The sequence below is a fragment of the Copadichromis virginalis genome, linkage group LG1 (assembly GCF_057382275.1).
Source record: "Copadichromis virginalis isolate Kocher_CV1m ecotype Utaka linkage group LG1, C_Virginalis_male_GT1.1, whole genome shotgun sequence".
NCBI lineage: Eukaryota > Metazoa > Chordata > Actinopteri > Cichliformes > Cichlidae > Copadichromis > Copadichromis virginalis.
The window spans coordinates 13,474,453-13,488,592 of NC_140618.1; the positions used below are offsets into that span (position 1 = coordinate 13,474,453).

At 40.1% G+C, this 14,140-nt stretch overlaps 2 protein-coding genes across 2 annotated transcripts in view; both read right to left on the reverse strand.

Annotated features, from left to right (window-relative positions):
- Positions 1-5,623, reverse strand: part of LOC146718443 (transmembrane protein 266-like) — a 50,974-nt gene extending 45,351 nt beyond the window's left edge. The window contains exons 1-2 of the mRNA XM_085451567.1: positions 4,687-5,623; positions 3,794-3,931 (exon numbers count right to left, since the gene is read on the reverse strand). Coding sequence (XP_085307693.1) covers positions 3,794-3,807 — 14 coding nt within the window. The 5' untranslated portion in view covers positions 3,808-3,931; positions 4,687-5,623. The remainder of the gene's footprint in view (positions 1-3,793; positions 3,932-4,686) is intronic.
- A 334-nt stretch (positions 5,624-5,957) lies between these two features.
- Positions 5,958-13,776, reverse strand: fbxo22 (F-box protein 22). The gene is made up of 7 exons (XM_085451575.1): positions 13,563-13,776; positions 13,166-13,298; positions 12,082-12,169; positions 10,074-10,166; positions 8,858-9,010; positions 8,605-8,770; positions 5,958-8,226 (listed from the first exon to the last, which is right to left on the reverse strand). The coding sequence occupies exons 1-7, from the start codon at positions 13,691-13,693 to the stop codon at positions 7,833-7,835; spliced, it is 1,158 nt and encodes a 385-aa protein (XP_085307701.1). The 5' UTR covers positions 13,694-13,776; the 3' UTR covers positions 5,958-7,832.
- Between the last annotated feature and the right edge of the window lie 364 nt (positions 13,777-14,140).

Here is a 14,140-nt window from a genome sequence, read left to right on the forward strand (position 1 = left end):
GTGCTTTACTGTGTTGATATACAGTGTAAACATACGCATCTATCAGTAAAATGAAACATAAAAACTGTAAGCCATCATTTCAGCGCAAACATTACATCAAGCACAGGTGCTACGCTGCCTATCACCTCCCCTCCAAAGGCCCAGTGGCAGCTTTGCAAATACACAGTCTGGGGGTGTAGAGAAAATATATAAACATCCAGGCGCATTTTATACAGAACCACACTCCACTCAGTTTATGGCCTCGGTGGACTACAAGATCAACACACACATGTTAGACTGGGTTGTTTGAGGCCAACGCCTGAGGATCTAAAATACTCCCAAACTTGGCCAGAACACTGAAGAAAAAGCAGATGTTCACTGCTCTCACCAGCTGCTGTGGAGAACTTTGGAGAAGCTGGGCATCATTGTGTATTAGTGTTACAGACTCATCATCTCACATGAGTCTGGAACAGCCAGCTGTAGAGTATTTCACAAGTTATATCCTGTAGTAAGACACAATACTTGAACCATATATATGTCTACATAAAATATATTCCATACTAAATACAACACAATATAGTCTTTTGCTTCCAAGACAGCAAAAGTCTAATGATGATTTTTAATGTTGACCCACAGACAAAGTAATATGCATAAGGAAAAAGAAAGACAGAATTTATGATTCTGGCATCATTCAAGCCTTTCCAAAACAACAATGCCAACAGCCACCAGTCATTTCAAAGCAGCAACTTTGCTAACAAATCTTGGTGTTTAACAAAACGTCGAGCTTGTAGTACCTGTCACTTCTGCAGAATTTACAAACTGCCTTGGGTAATTTCCTAGAAAACCCAATTCAACTTCCAGAAAAACTTGCATAATTTCATGCCAGTGGATATTAATGAAGTCTGCCAGGCACATTAGCTCATTAATAATATTGCAGATTAACCTATGATGAATTGGAAGACTGCACAATGGACTGTTCTGGCCCTGCTGTGACCAGTCTCTTATCTGACCTTTACAGATACAAGCAGCAGAAGACACGGGAGACACAGAGACCCTTGTGGGGCAGGACTAAGACAGCAGATGTCTCCCTCATAATGGAGAGGTCCATGGACCTTTTTACACTGTGTCAGTATCCAATAATAGATTATTTTAATTTCTACAGACACTTGAAGGAAAATTGGTCTTGAAAGCTTTAAAGGCTGGAAACACGGAGTTCTGTAGACTCGTAAAGCTGATTTTAACAGTGGTTTCTTCTCCACTGCCAAACGTAAGAGAAATCATAGGAGTGCATTTGAGGTGTCGCCTGTACATGAAGTATAGCTAAAACAGAAGAAACACTTGTGTCTTTTTATTGTGTTGTATTTAAATTGCAAGGGGTGAACTATATTTACAGGAACAATTAATGCACCATGTGAATGGAGATTCCATGACCCAGATTTGTTATTGTGCATAGGTGCATATAACATCAGTATAGTAGAATGAAGGGATTATAAGGTCAAAGGCAGTGTTTCTTCCAATAGCCCAGAAAGATATGATGAGCATATAAACTCCCACCCTCCAAACTAAAAAAGAAAAACTGTACAGCCTCTCCAACCTCCCACTAGCACTGCATTAACATCAGTGTAAACAGCAATGGGGTGAGAAAGATGAATGGTCCCGTCGAGCTTCAAGGAACCCTCAAAGTTCCAAAAGGGAAAATCTAAACTAAAATGTAGTTTACTGTATAAATTATTTCCACAAAGTGAGACTCTGTGAACATGAGCACATCTTTCTCTAAAGCTTCAGTCAAGCTACAAACCTCGAGCATTGTTAGGTGAGAAAATATGGAACTGCAGCAAAAATAAAGCTGTGGTGGAAAGTAAGTAACTAGATTACACTTTTAGCTTCAATTCAAGGGGCGTAAGAACGAAATACAGCAAGTCTTTAGAAATTATGGAACTTTTAGTACATTTATGTACATATTTGTTAGACAAACTAACATAATTTTAATATTTAGGATTGTTTCTACACTCGGATTAAGAGAGAGTTAATGACCGCCTGAGGAAAGAACACATGGACACCACCAGATCTCCTCCATTAGGATGATGCAGCCACCTTCAGTTGCTGCTTGTTTGTGGGTCTTTCTGCTCTCTGCTTTGTATTTAATAACGAAAAAGCTACTTTCTTTGGTTGAGATCAGGTGACTGACTTTGCCATTAAAGAATAGCCAATTTCTTTGCCTTAAGAAACCCTTGAGTTGCTTTTGCAGTATCCTTTGGGTCATTATATAGCTGCACTGCAAAGTGGCATCCCATCAGTCCAATCAAGCCTAATTTGTCTGAATCTGAGCAGAGAGTATAGCCTATACACTTCAGAATTCATCCTGTTCCTTCTATCCTAAGTCATAACATCAGTAAACAATAGTGACCCTGATCCACTGGCAGCCATACAAGCCTATGCTATAACATTGCCTCCACCATATGTGACAGATGATGTGGTATGCTCTGGATCATGAGCTGTCTCTCTCCTTCTCCGTGCTTTTCTCGGTGTAAGTTTTTGGTTTTTATCGGGTTTACTTTTTTATATATGAATTTGTGTATTTTATAATTATTGCTTGCTTTAAATTTCGCTTTAACTTAAACCAAATTGTTATGAAGCTGAAAAGATGTGCTAATGTAGAATCAGCCTTGCAAATTTGCCTGAAACATAAATGTAAATAAATCCGGTGACATCTCATCCTTAAAAACCAAGATGAGGTGGTGAATAGTGCACAAGTGGCTGGATGTTAAGAGCAATAAAAATATTAAATTTTTTTCGTTCTGCCTATAACATACTGCGTAATCATTAGTTTCGAGTGCAAATGTGGGCCACAGTCATCTGTTTTAGGATGCGTTTCACCTTAAACACAACATGAGACAGCACTGCTACTGAGAGCTGCTGAGCTGTGCTTCATATGGGACCATCAGCAGAACCGGTTCTCTCAAAAAAGCGCAAATGTAGCAAAGCTTTAGAGCTATTCATCTAGGTCAAGAGAATAAATGCAGTTGGTTACAATGAAACAAATTACAGAGTCATACTACCAGCAGAATCATGAAGTGACACAGAATAATGATTTTCAGCATTCTCCCATATCTCTTACTTTGCCTTCACACATTCAAAACATACACACAGGCTACAGCATGTTCCCTCAGTAATGCATCAGCTGTTCTTAGTACACAGGTTGAAGAGGGAAGATTAAAAAGGGAAAGCTTGGAGAAAACTGGGGGTGGAGATGTATGCTGAAAGAATTGTGGTCATTTGTAATGGTCACGGGGCACAATAAAGAATATAGCGGATGTTGCTCCACAGAAGATATTAACATAGTGACCTGCGTTTAAGGTTGTAGAACAGACGCTCTACAGTCAGCATTGTGCAGGTGTGTTTGCATGAATCTGCATTTCAGCATGTGCCTGTGCATTCAGAGTGAGGAGGGTCAGAGATACCTCAACGGGCGCAGTGTCTGAGTGAATAAAGATCATTATTGTAGAAATGGAGATGGAAAACCGGGAAATGGCAAAAGAGGAAATCTAAAAAAAAAAAAAAATGGGCACACTGGGAAAATAAGAAGAAAAAGGAAGAGTGATTAAAAAAAGGTCTTATGTCCAGCTGACACAGTGTAGCGTTTATGTGATTATTTTTCTGTCATTTAATGACACTTTGATTGGGGGTTTTTCTAAGACAGGAAATGTGTAGGAGTTCAGTTTTTTGGTATACCAGTTTGCAAATTTAACAGATAATGAGGAAAAAATTTTAAAAAATCAATCAGTGGTCAAAATTGTGTGTACGCTGTACTTACTCAGAATTAGCCATGATCCTGGGTGATGGAGGAGATAGAGATGTGGTGGAGGTTGTCAAAAGGTTTCCACTCACTTCTGTCTGTTTTAGTGCTGCAGGTCAACTTCCCACCTGAGAGATGCTGCTTTCATGCTGAACCCTGAGAAGAATACATTCATTACAGTACAGTACATAAAGTATACAAGTATCCTTAACAACTTATGGATATAAGTGTAAATGTAGGTAAAATCAGCCACACCTCAAATTTCGAAATTGTGCACGCACACTGTTAAACACTCTAATAATGCCAGTTTTAACACTGTCACAATTTTAGTACACTAATTTATTTACCGTTTACTTACTCTAAATTGTCGTCTTTCTTTAATGCCTTGGAAAAATTTGAAATTTGGCAGCTTGCTTCCAACACATAACTCGTGGCCAACACATTTTATTATAGTGATCTGACATTTGATAGTGTATCAAACTGGCTTTCCAAATTAAGCTTCTTCACAACATAGTGATAAATATCTGTTGTGCAAGCCCTGCAAGTTTTCAAAAGTGGCAATCAGATTATAATATTTACAAATATTAATAATCTGAAGTCTACATTTTGTGCGGTTATTTAAACAAAAAGACTAGCAGAATCTCAAAAGAATACACAGTAAAACTTGTGCAAAAGTAAACTTTTGCTCAGTCATAAAGCTTTTATCTTCTCTTCTCTCTCAAATATTTAGCACTCCAACAGAGTTGGAAGCATGTCAGACTTCCCACGCTCCATCAGAGTAATAATAGCACCTGATATAAACCTGCACTGATTCACTTGCTGTCATGAGAGAAACTAAATGACAGTTGTGTGTGCAACTACTAACAGATCCACTCTGCACTTACATGAATTATGTGGCACGAAGGACCTACCTGTGTGAGATTTACATTGTTGACGGGTAATTGTGCCTCCCGCTGCCCCCTTGCTGATAGAAATGTCTCTCTCGGCGGTGATCAATGTAAGTGAAGCAGCAGCAGGCTCGCACGGTGTGTAGGCTGCAGCTATCCTTAGCACTTTTGCATTGGACGAGCACCACCACCGCCGCCGTTGCTGCTGCTGCTGCTTCCGCTGCTCGGATTTCAGTGCAAAACCAAAGAGGGGCTGAAGCTCAAATGCAAGAAGCATCGTCACTCGGCAAGATCATATTAGCTGTAATTGTTATCAGAGCGGTGAAATAACGGCCCTTTAAGTGCAGCCTCCTCCTCGCTGAGATTGATGAGGCTTGATCCAGATCCAGATCCCGCTCCCCAGCCGAGGGTTTCCCCGGCGAGCGCAGCGGGGAACCCTGCGAGGGGAGCTGTCCAGGTGCTGAAGCGAGCCCCGATGAAGCCTCGGGTCTCTAACGACCCCCTTCCACAGCTGCAGCCGGGCAACGCGAAGCGAATTTCATCCAAAGGCCACCAAAACATTGACGTTTTTGTTCCGTAGACTGACAGTAGCCAGCGAATCGTGTGACATTTGCATCGCTCCGGTCACGACATAGCAGTCTAAAAATGTTGGCCGTGGGGTGGATGTGTGTGTGCGCGCGCGTGCGTGCGTGTGTATGTATGTATGTGTGAGAGAAAAAGAAAGCCTGAGAGTAATTTTTCTCAATTCCCGAATGAGGCCAATTTGAGAGCGGATTATCGCCACAGATGATTTTATTAGCTTTACGCCTGGTTGGTCGTCCCTCTCCGTGTCATGAGCGTTTTTTATGGTTTCCCAAAATAAAGATACTATGGGAATATAAATTGCCTTTACAGCAATTGGCTTAACCGTTTGTCATTCATCGGGATTAGCCAGTCGATGGTTAAAGCGCACATCAATCAGACTGAAGCGTCTCTTCCTTTATTTAAACACGCCTGGACGTGGGCTGCTGGAGATGTTATAGGCTGAGGTGCAATTTCAGGGTGTGCGCAAAAAACGAAAACCGGTGATCTAAATTAACTGTAGTTAGCCTGTAGTTACAACCGAAGACGGATGCTTAGCACCCAGTGGGCTCAAAGGATGTCTTTCAAAGATTCACAGTGCGTTCAAAAATAGTGGGTTTAAGAAAACAAGATAACAGATATCTATTTATATTGTTTTTGGGTGTAATTTATTGAGATGAGCAAAAGAGATATGATTTGGCACATTTAGAAAAGAACTTCAACACCAAAACAAGTTTGTTCATTAAGCCATTTAGATTCAGTTTAATTTCTTCTCCAAAAACGATTAAAGATGGGGAAAAATGAACACAAAGAGAAACACATCAACTAAGCTGCAAATAGTCTTTCAAAAAGTAAAAAATAATGTACATTTCTTGAAAACATCCACTTTTTGCTACAATCATTGCAGTTTTTACAGAAAACGTAAGCCATTTTTCAACATACAACTACCTGACAAACACAGTATAACTTGGAAATTGCACCGTTATCTCAGTTTTTTTTTTTTTCAAAGCAACCAGAGAATGTATTAAAAGACAGGGCCATCTGAGGAAAAAGCCAAGATGTGTATAACATTACAGCGTCCTAAAGTATTGTACAATTCTGACAGCTTTTCACATTTCTTCAATTATTTCCAACCATCAACACCTGCTTTATAAAGTCAGAAAGTGCAGGAGAGCCAATACTAAAAGTAAGTAGGTGTCACTTGCACACCCAACAGGGCAGCTATTTGGTCCCATTCTCTAGGAGCTTAGTTAGCTGATGTGACTTTAAGCCCAACAGTTGGGAGCAGGTAGTGGCAGATGTAACTTAGCGTGGGTGGGTGGGGGGGAGACAAACTGTATTTTCTGGACCCAATTCAATAATTGTGAATCCTATCAGTATGAACTTGTAGGCTACAGTGGCGTGTACATTATCCATTGGTAAGACAAATGTGTAAAACCTTGGCTGGATGTTTTGAGGAAGGCCCAGAGTCATCACATGAATTAAAAGTGCATTTGCAGAATCATGAATATTAAAGTGCCCCAATTATACCCCAAGTTTTTTTGTTTGTTTGTCTTTTTATGTATATAATGGTTTTCAAAGTTACCGGGAGTTACACGTTCCCATAGAAAACACTCCTACTGAACTTCCTGAAACTTCTCCTTTGCAGGCCAGGCTTTCTTCAGTGACTTATCTATCACTATGGAGCACAGTGACACAGTACCAGCCTGGCTGTCTGACCCAGCTAAGCTAACCATGAGCAAAGTGCACCAAATGATCCAATGATGGCTACAAATCCCAATAAGATTAAATCCTTTCCATATTTTTTCTGGTTGTGCTGCCATATAACAAAAGTGAATATGAAAGTGTGATGCAAACAGAGCCCATCAAGTAAAGTAGGAATTCTCAAAGTAATTTTCAGCTAGTCGTACTGCACTGCTAAAATACTGATGCTATAGCAGCAATTTAAAAAAAAAAAGAAAAAGAAAAAAAAAAAAGCATTTACATAAGCAAGTTACAGAAAACAGATGTGTTGTGATTTCAGTTATTTACATATAAAATGATCATTCACAAAGAATGTCAGAACCTCTTCATAATGTGGCTAATACTTTATGTTGCTCTGTGTGTACTAAGCACGCCCTCACGTTCATAGTGCCATCTGACCAATCAGGACCATCTGGGATTTTCCTAACAAACTATTAAAGATATGAGGTAAGAAACAGTTCTGCAGCACTTCATAGTGCATGTGAGCCAATTCCTTCAGATACAAAGTAAACATTGCAGTTCCTAAGTGAGCATAATAGGGGCCCTTTTTCTTGCATTTTATTATATGTGCTATATCACATTCTTCCGAGTTTGTATTGTTATGTCTGAACTGTATGAATGCACTGGTTTTAATATAAAGCCTGGGTTTCCACACAGTCTCCAAGGAATACTATGCCACATGCTGCCATTACACTGAGGGTTAAAAAGATTACTGTTCGTCTTTATGAGTAGAAATAGTGACAGCGATATTCTTCTATGCTGTACCGTTACTCTGTACACAATGTTTGTTGCTCTCGACTGCTGTTACAAACAAAAGCATGACGTGTCATCTTTCATCCTGTGTGTTGACCGCTGCTGCGGGACATTCAGCCTAGATGGACCAGGGTCATGACAGTAGTGTACTCGTGCTGCAGGTTGTCCGTGTCAGTGTCACACAGTGTGTAGTCATCTTTTATGATTCGGTCGCAGCCAATCTCGCCGTTTCCAAACAGCCCAAAGAGCGGGGTGTTGGGGAACACCTTGCGGAAAGCATCTGCCTCGACATTGCTCTGGTTGTTGTAGTAGTTCTGCCCTCTCCCCACGCAGGCAAACATAAATCCCAGGGTGTTTTTCTCTGGAATTTTGGCTGCCTTTAGTCGTCGGATTGTGGCTTCAGCCGCTTTTGCGCTGATGACGTCTTCCTCCAACAGCACAGACGCCCCCTGAACTTTAGGCCCACTCAGGGCCAGGCCTATCACACCATATGAACCCTGGCTACAGCTACAGAGTGAGAGATCATGGAATGTGTGAGTATTGTAGAGTGCATACTGAAAAGGCTATTCATAATTTACCTCAGACACTACCAGTTAATTATCAAAATCAATTACATCCTATTGGTAGTGAGATAAAGGAGATACCCAATGGAGAAATATAGATGTCAAACTTCTGTTTTGAACAGCTAATATTTACCCTGTAGCAGTAGATCGTGATTGTTGTCTCTGAGTGGGGGCAGTCAATTATACTCTTGTATTTTTCCATATACAGACTGAAATACCATTTGATAAACTACCACAGGATCAGACCAAAAATATTTGCAGGAAATCCACTACTACATTTACCCCATAAAATATCTAGTTTACACTCGGGAAATTAACTCACCAGTATCTGGAAGGAGCGAAGGCATTCTCTACCAGGCCTCCAGCAATCAGAGCTTTGGTCTTCGAAAGCGGCTCTAGTATCTGGTTAAGGAAGCGTGCGCCTCCTGGTTTATATGCCTCATAGAAGAAAATCAGTATCACACGTAGCTCTGGGTTGTCAACTAGTCCTGGAAAGAAATAACAAAACAAAACATTAAAGATTTTATTGAAGTTTATATTATTGAATAACTAACAAGCAGGTAGTCGATGCTTACCTGCTTCTTTAAGGGCTGTCGGGGAGATGGTTCTCTTACAAAAGTGAAAAGGCTGGATCTGGACACCCTCAATAGCTGGAAGCATGATTGCAAAGCCAGCTCCCCCATCTTGGTACTCCTGGGGAGGGTTGCCGCAAGAGCCGCTGGGTGTCACTGTACAGAGAGCCAATCATGAAGCACCATAAAAGTATACGTTTTTATGCATGTTTTAATGGATTATTTGTTAACCAGCATCAGCAGCATTGTTTATCCTTATACTTAGTTATAGATGTACTGAAAACTCAAATGTTTAAAAAAGAAAAAAAATATTGAGCAGAGGTATGACACAAGAGGAAACCAGTGGTGACCTACTAATGAAGGAAACAACCCTTAAAGCTTTACAGTTTTTGACAATTGATATTACCATCAATAGAACCAAAGAAGAAATTAACTAAAGCCACCTCAAGGAAATTCTCTTTCATTTTTCATTTGAAGTGAGAAGTTCACCAAATGTATCTAAAGTTTCAAAGAGTCACCATCTAGTGGCTATGAGAGGAACTGCAGCTGGTAGTGGATTCAGCACTGAACTGGGTGTGTGCTACAGGGGTGAGAACAGTTTTAAACATAGAACCAATGTTTAAGTGTTACTACACAAACTCTCAGCCTTATCTGATTAAAGATCTAATTTAGTTGAATTAGCTGGGCGTGTTGACCCTGTGGTGACCTTAGGCTACTATATCACAAAATGCGAGTGTTATCACAAACGGCTGAGGCTTCCATTAAACCTGATAGACGATGGGAGCCTGATAAGCCATCATCTTGAGGAAAGAGAACATGGCTGATGGAGTGGCACTTCTGCAGAGGGTTGTGATTATATAGAGAAATGGGGAGCACAGCATCAGGCAGACTAGGCAATCTATCAGCGAGAGAGGCACAGAGATGCAAGCCACCAGTGGTACTTTCTAACTAGGCAGCAGTGGTGGGGATTAATGCGAGTCCTCCCTGCTGATATATGAAGTATTCTCCTTGAATATGCTTGAAAAGTGGTTAGCTTTCATATTTAGAGCATGGTAGTATATTAACCAAAAGCCACATTTGTATCATGATAGCTTTGAAACTCATTAAAAATAATAGTGTTTTATATCAAATCACATGATTTATTTTGGTTTGAGGGGGAAATTTTATTTTCTTCCTCATAAATGAAGAAATATGAGAGACAGAAATAAGGAACACTTACAGACTATTCCTGGTGTAGCAACGCCCATGACATCACAGCCTCTGGGGAAGAGCTCGTTCAGTTCTGCGTCGAGACTGTTGCGACTCTTTTTTGCTTCAGTGGGGAAAAAAACATGTTAATGAGAAGAAAGGCCACACAAGTGTACTACTGTGGAAACACTTTACGTTGTGATTAATACCATTAGGGCAGCATGTGATATATGTCCATTTTGTTTTATAGCATGACGATTCCAAACATACAGTCTGAATGACAAAGCATTAGCCATAGCAACAAAGTGGACTAAGAGTCTCCATGTCCCCAACTGCTCTGCTGCAGGGCTCTTTGCCCACCTTGTTGTTCAAAACTTTTGGGGATCTGGGTTTTGGTTTTGGAATTTTCTTTCACTATATTTACACTGTACAGACTTTACTTATTCTTTTAAAAGCAACTGAAGACATTTTTTATTTATACAGATAAGATTTTGACTCGCTGGTTTATGTTTTATTCTATTATGCTTTATATTGTTTTTGATATGGCTTTTTATTTTTTGTACTTCATCGTAAACAAGTCCTGACTTGTGTCCAGTTTGTTTGACACCGCTGAAATTGCTCCTTAATAGTACACAGATTATAAACTGACTAGTCTATTAATATTATTTAGAATATCCCATCATAAAATGAATTTTTGATTTGACTAAATAATAAACAATACGAAAACACTACGGATGCCATATAAGTGACACATCATATACTATCATTTACAGGAGTGTGCACGGAGCCTGAGGAAAAAAGCCTTGGTTAACAAAGATAAGTAAGCATCAAAATAGTTTTTTCTAAGATCCAGTCACACAGCACACATTTTTCCCCTAGTGACCACCACCTGCTAATGAAAAATGTGTATTCCCCAACCAGTTGCAAGTAGTTATGGGAGACTGCTAGCAGTCGCTAAAAAAACAAAAAAAACAAATCAAGTCTTTAAAGCCTTGTTCATGGCGGCCCAGAGACCAGTCAGTCAGTGACCCCCTCCTGATAACCAGCAGTCACCAGTGAAATAATGTATTCCACAACTAGTTGGTGAATGGTTGCTGAAAGTTCTTGACACTCGCTATCATAAAATTGGCCACAAAGAAGTTAACAGCTCTGCTCCAAAAACCTTGTTGTAATTGTTCTGGTGACTAGCAGGTTACTGTAGTCGCAGTAGTAGTAGTTTGCATAGAAGACGAAGACTTGTCTGTCAGAATTTCCAAAATACTTACCAGGCAGTAGTGAAACTGTAACACAAACCATAAAAAGAAATGCTTTTCTCTGTTAAAGTCACCATTTTCATTGGTTTCAGGGGTAATGCACAACTTCCATGCAAACTAGGGCAATCACAACAAGGTTTGTGGTGCAATTTCACCCAGTGAGTGCAAGCAATCACACGCCAACCTGTTGTGGAATACACAGTTTTTCCCTATGGACGGGAAAGGTTGCCATTGGCATCAAGCGATCTCTAGGCCTGTGTGACTAATGGGAGAGGAGACAGAAGATAGTGGACCTAAATCCATAAAAGAACTGTAATTAAGTTATCTAAGATGCTTTGAACAGCTTCATTTGAGAAACTGGGCAGGTTTTTCACCTTTCAAAAACTGTTCAGGGTGCAACAGTTTTAAAGTTTTCTAGAATTCAAATAACAATGTTCTCTGTATGCTCTCTTCAAACAAACGCTTCTAAAAAACATGTGCAACGTTGTCTATATGGATAGAATAGGTGCACCTCAAATATCATTTCAAGGAAGTATGGCAGGTAATTAAAGATACCAAACAAACACTAGCCTGCAAATGTTTATACAAACAGACTTACTGTTACAAAATGACACTAAAATAAGCTCTTATTAGAAGTACTTATTTATAGAATATGTTGTAAAGACACTTCTGCTTTCCTAGAGGATTATGCATTTGCACCTTGCAGTTAAGTCAATAATAATGTATGAGAGAGTTGTGCCTTAAGGGAAGTATACAGTTTACAAAAGAAATATATTTTGTACCAACCTTTGTTCTGTTTGTAGCAAAAGGCTCCTCCATTGAGGATCTCAGAGTCTGCCATTACCAGAACTGTTTTAGGCAGCAGGTATACTTTCTGTAAAATTATTTGAATTAGAGTTTTTAGAAAAAAAACAGTTCCTGATCATACCCTCCTGAGAACCAAACAATAAAGTCTCTTTTAGCTTAACTTTTTTTTGTGTGATATCCTGCCTCTTTGGAGCTAAAAGAGGTTACACAAGCACATGAGATATCATTGGAAAGGCCACGATGTCCTCTATTCAGTACATCAGGACATAGTAGGGTAGTTCAAATAAGTCAAAAGATATAGACCAGAAACAACCCTCCATTACAGAGAACATAAGTGAATAGGCTGGGTCTCAGGAGGATATGTATAACACAAAGTTCATATCATAGCAATCTTAGTAGCATAAAGGCTACATATCTTTTGAGATTCTCCACTTCAACTTGAAATCTTTAATACTGCTTGCACGTGCGCATTTGTGATGCTCTTTGGATTTTCTCCATTGTGTCAAAAATGCAACCCTATAACTTAAATTCTATGTTGGGGTTGAGGATGAAGTTGTAAGTAGCCAAATCTATCAGGTAAGGTGACCACAGTTCAGATTGTTTGGAGCAAATGTTCTCCCTGAGACACCTCTGGACGTTACAGAGAAATTCTCTGAGGTATGCATAATAAGGAAGGTTCCTGGCTTGATGCAACACCTTTTTGCTTGAAGACAGCAGGGTGTTCCAGGGAGGACAGCAGGTTGGTGCCTGCTTATAGCAGGAGATCTAGCTCGCACCAATGTGACAAGAAAGGAGGGGGTGGGGTCAGTTTGATACAGATGTTAATGTACCGCCTTTATACAAGTGTGAGGCCCATGGTGAACTCTCGGGAAGTGTTTGAAATAAAGCTGAACAAATTTTTTGCGCGATGGATAGCTTACTCAAGGAGTGGGTAGCATATAGGGTACTGGTATGCTGTTTTAAAACTATTAACCAAGAGCTGTCTACTCACATTTATCTTTAACGTTTTCATTTAGTGTCACTAATTATTTAAATACCATTCTATGAGAGTTTTAAAGTTTACCTCCACTTCTTCGGCTAAGATGCTATTGAGGGCATGGGACTCCGTGCTGGGATGTCCAGAGGCCGACACCCAGGTCAGCTGTTGCTGAGTCCTAAGCACTCTGCGAGCACAGTTTCTCCAGAGTCTGCACACACTGAAACGGTAAAAGATAAACTCTGTCTCACTTGCTGACCAGGTACAATCGCTTAGTTAAAAAAAAGAAAGAAAGACTCAGCTCGTCTTTATATCCAGGCAGAGTAGCTGAAAGCAAGCCCTTGATTAGAGTCCAACAGACAATAACAACCGCTAGGCTAGCTGCTGCTTTAGCTCTTCCGTAAGTTTTTGCGTCGGAGTTTCACTTCTATCGGCGGCCATTAGCGTTAGCTCACAGTGATGCGTACAAAGATCAACCACCTACCTCGCGAGCTGGAGAAGCGATTTGGTTGGTATGAACGTAAGAATCCTCTCAACCACTTCCGCAACATTGCTGAGTACGTACTCTGCCTTAGAATCCGGAAAAAAATCAACAAAATCTGAGTTCTCGCTCATGTTTCGCTCTGTAGTAGTCGTGAGACTCACAACACAGACTCCAACTACGAACTTCGACCCCTGCACTCCCACCGCTGTAGAGGGATAGCCTGTTTATTGGCGCCTACCTGCGGCGAGGAGGAACTATAGCAGTTAAGGCACCCCTACAGGCATGTGAAAATCTTTCACTTTGATCCAACACATAATCAAACCTTAAATAATTGGATGATAAAGATGAATTTATTTTTATTAAAGGTACAATTCGGGCATTTTCATCTCTAGACCCATATGCCTTTGGATGAGAGCTGTAACAACAAGTTTAGGGAGGTCCAGTTGCCTTTTCCCCCCCCCCCCAAGCTAGAAAAGTTTAATCTTGTGTTTGCCTTTGCATGTTGAGATGGCATCAAGAAAACTTTTTTTTTAACACTACTATGCAAATTTCTTGAGTAACCCTTTATTTCTTTAAAT

Coding starts and splice junctions, on each gene's coding strand:
- fbxo22 (XM_085451575.1), bottom strand. CDS start 13,693: ATGAGCGAGAACTCAGATTTTGTTGATTTTTTTCCGGATTCTAAGGCA. Junction 10,167..12,081: donor TTGCTACAAACAGAACAAAG/GTTGGTACAAAA, acceptor TCCCCACTGAAG/CAAAAAAGAGTCGCAACAGT. Junction 8,771..8,857: donor GACAGCCCTTAAAGAAGCAG/GTAAGCATCGAC, acceptor ATTTCTTTCCAG/GACTAGTTGACAACCCAGAG.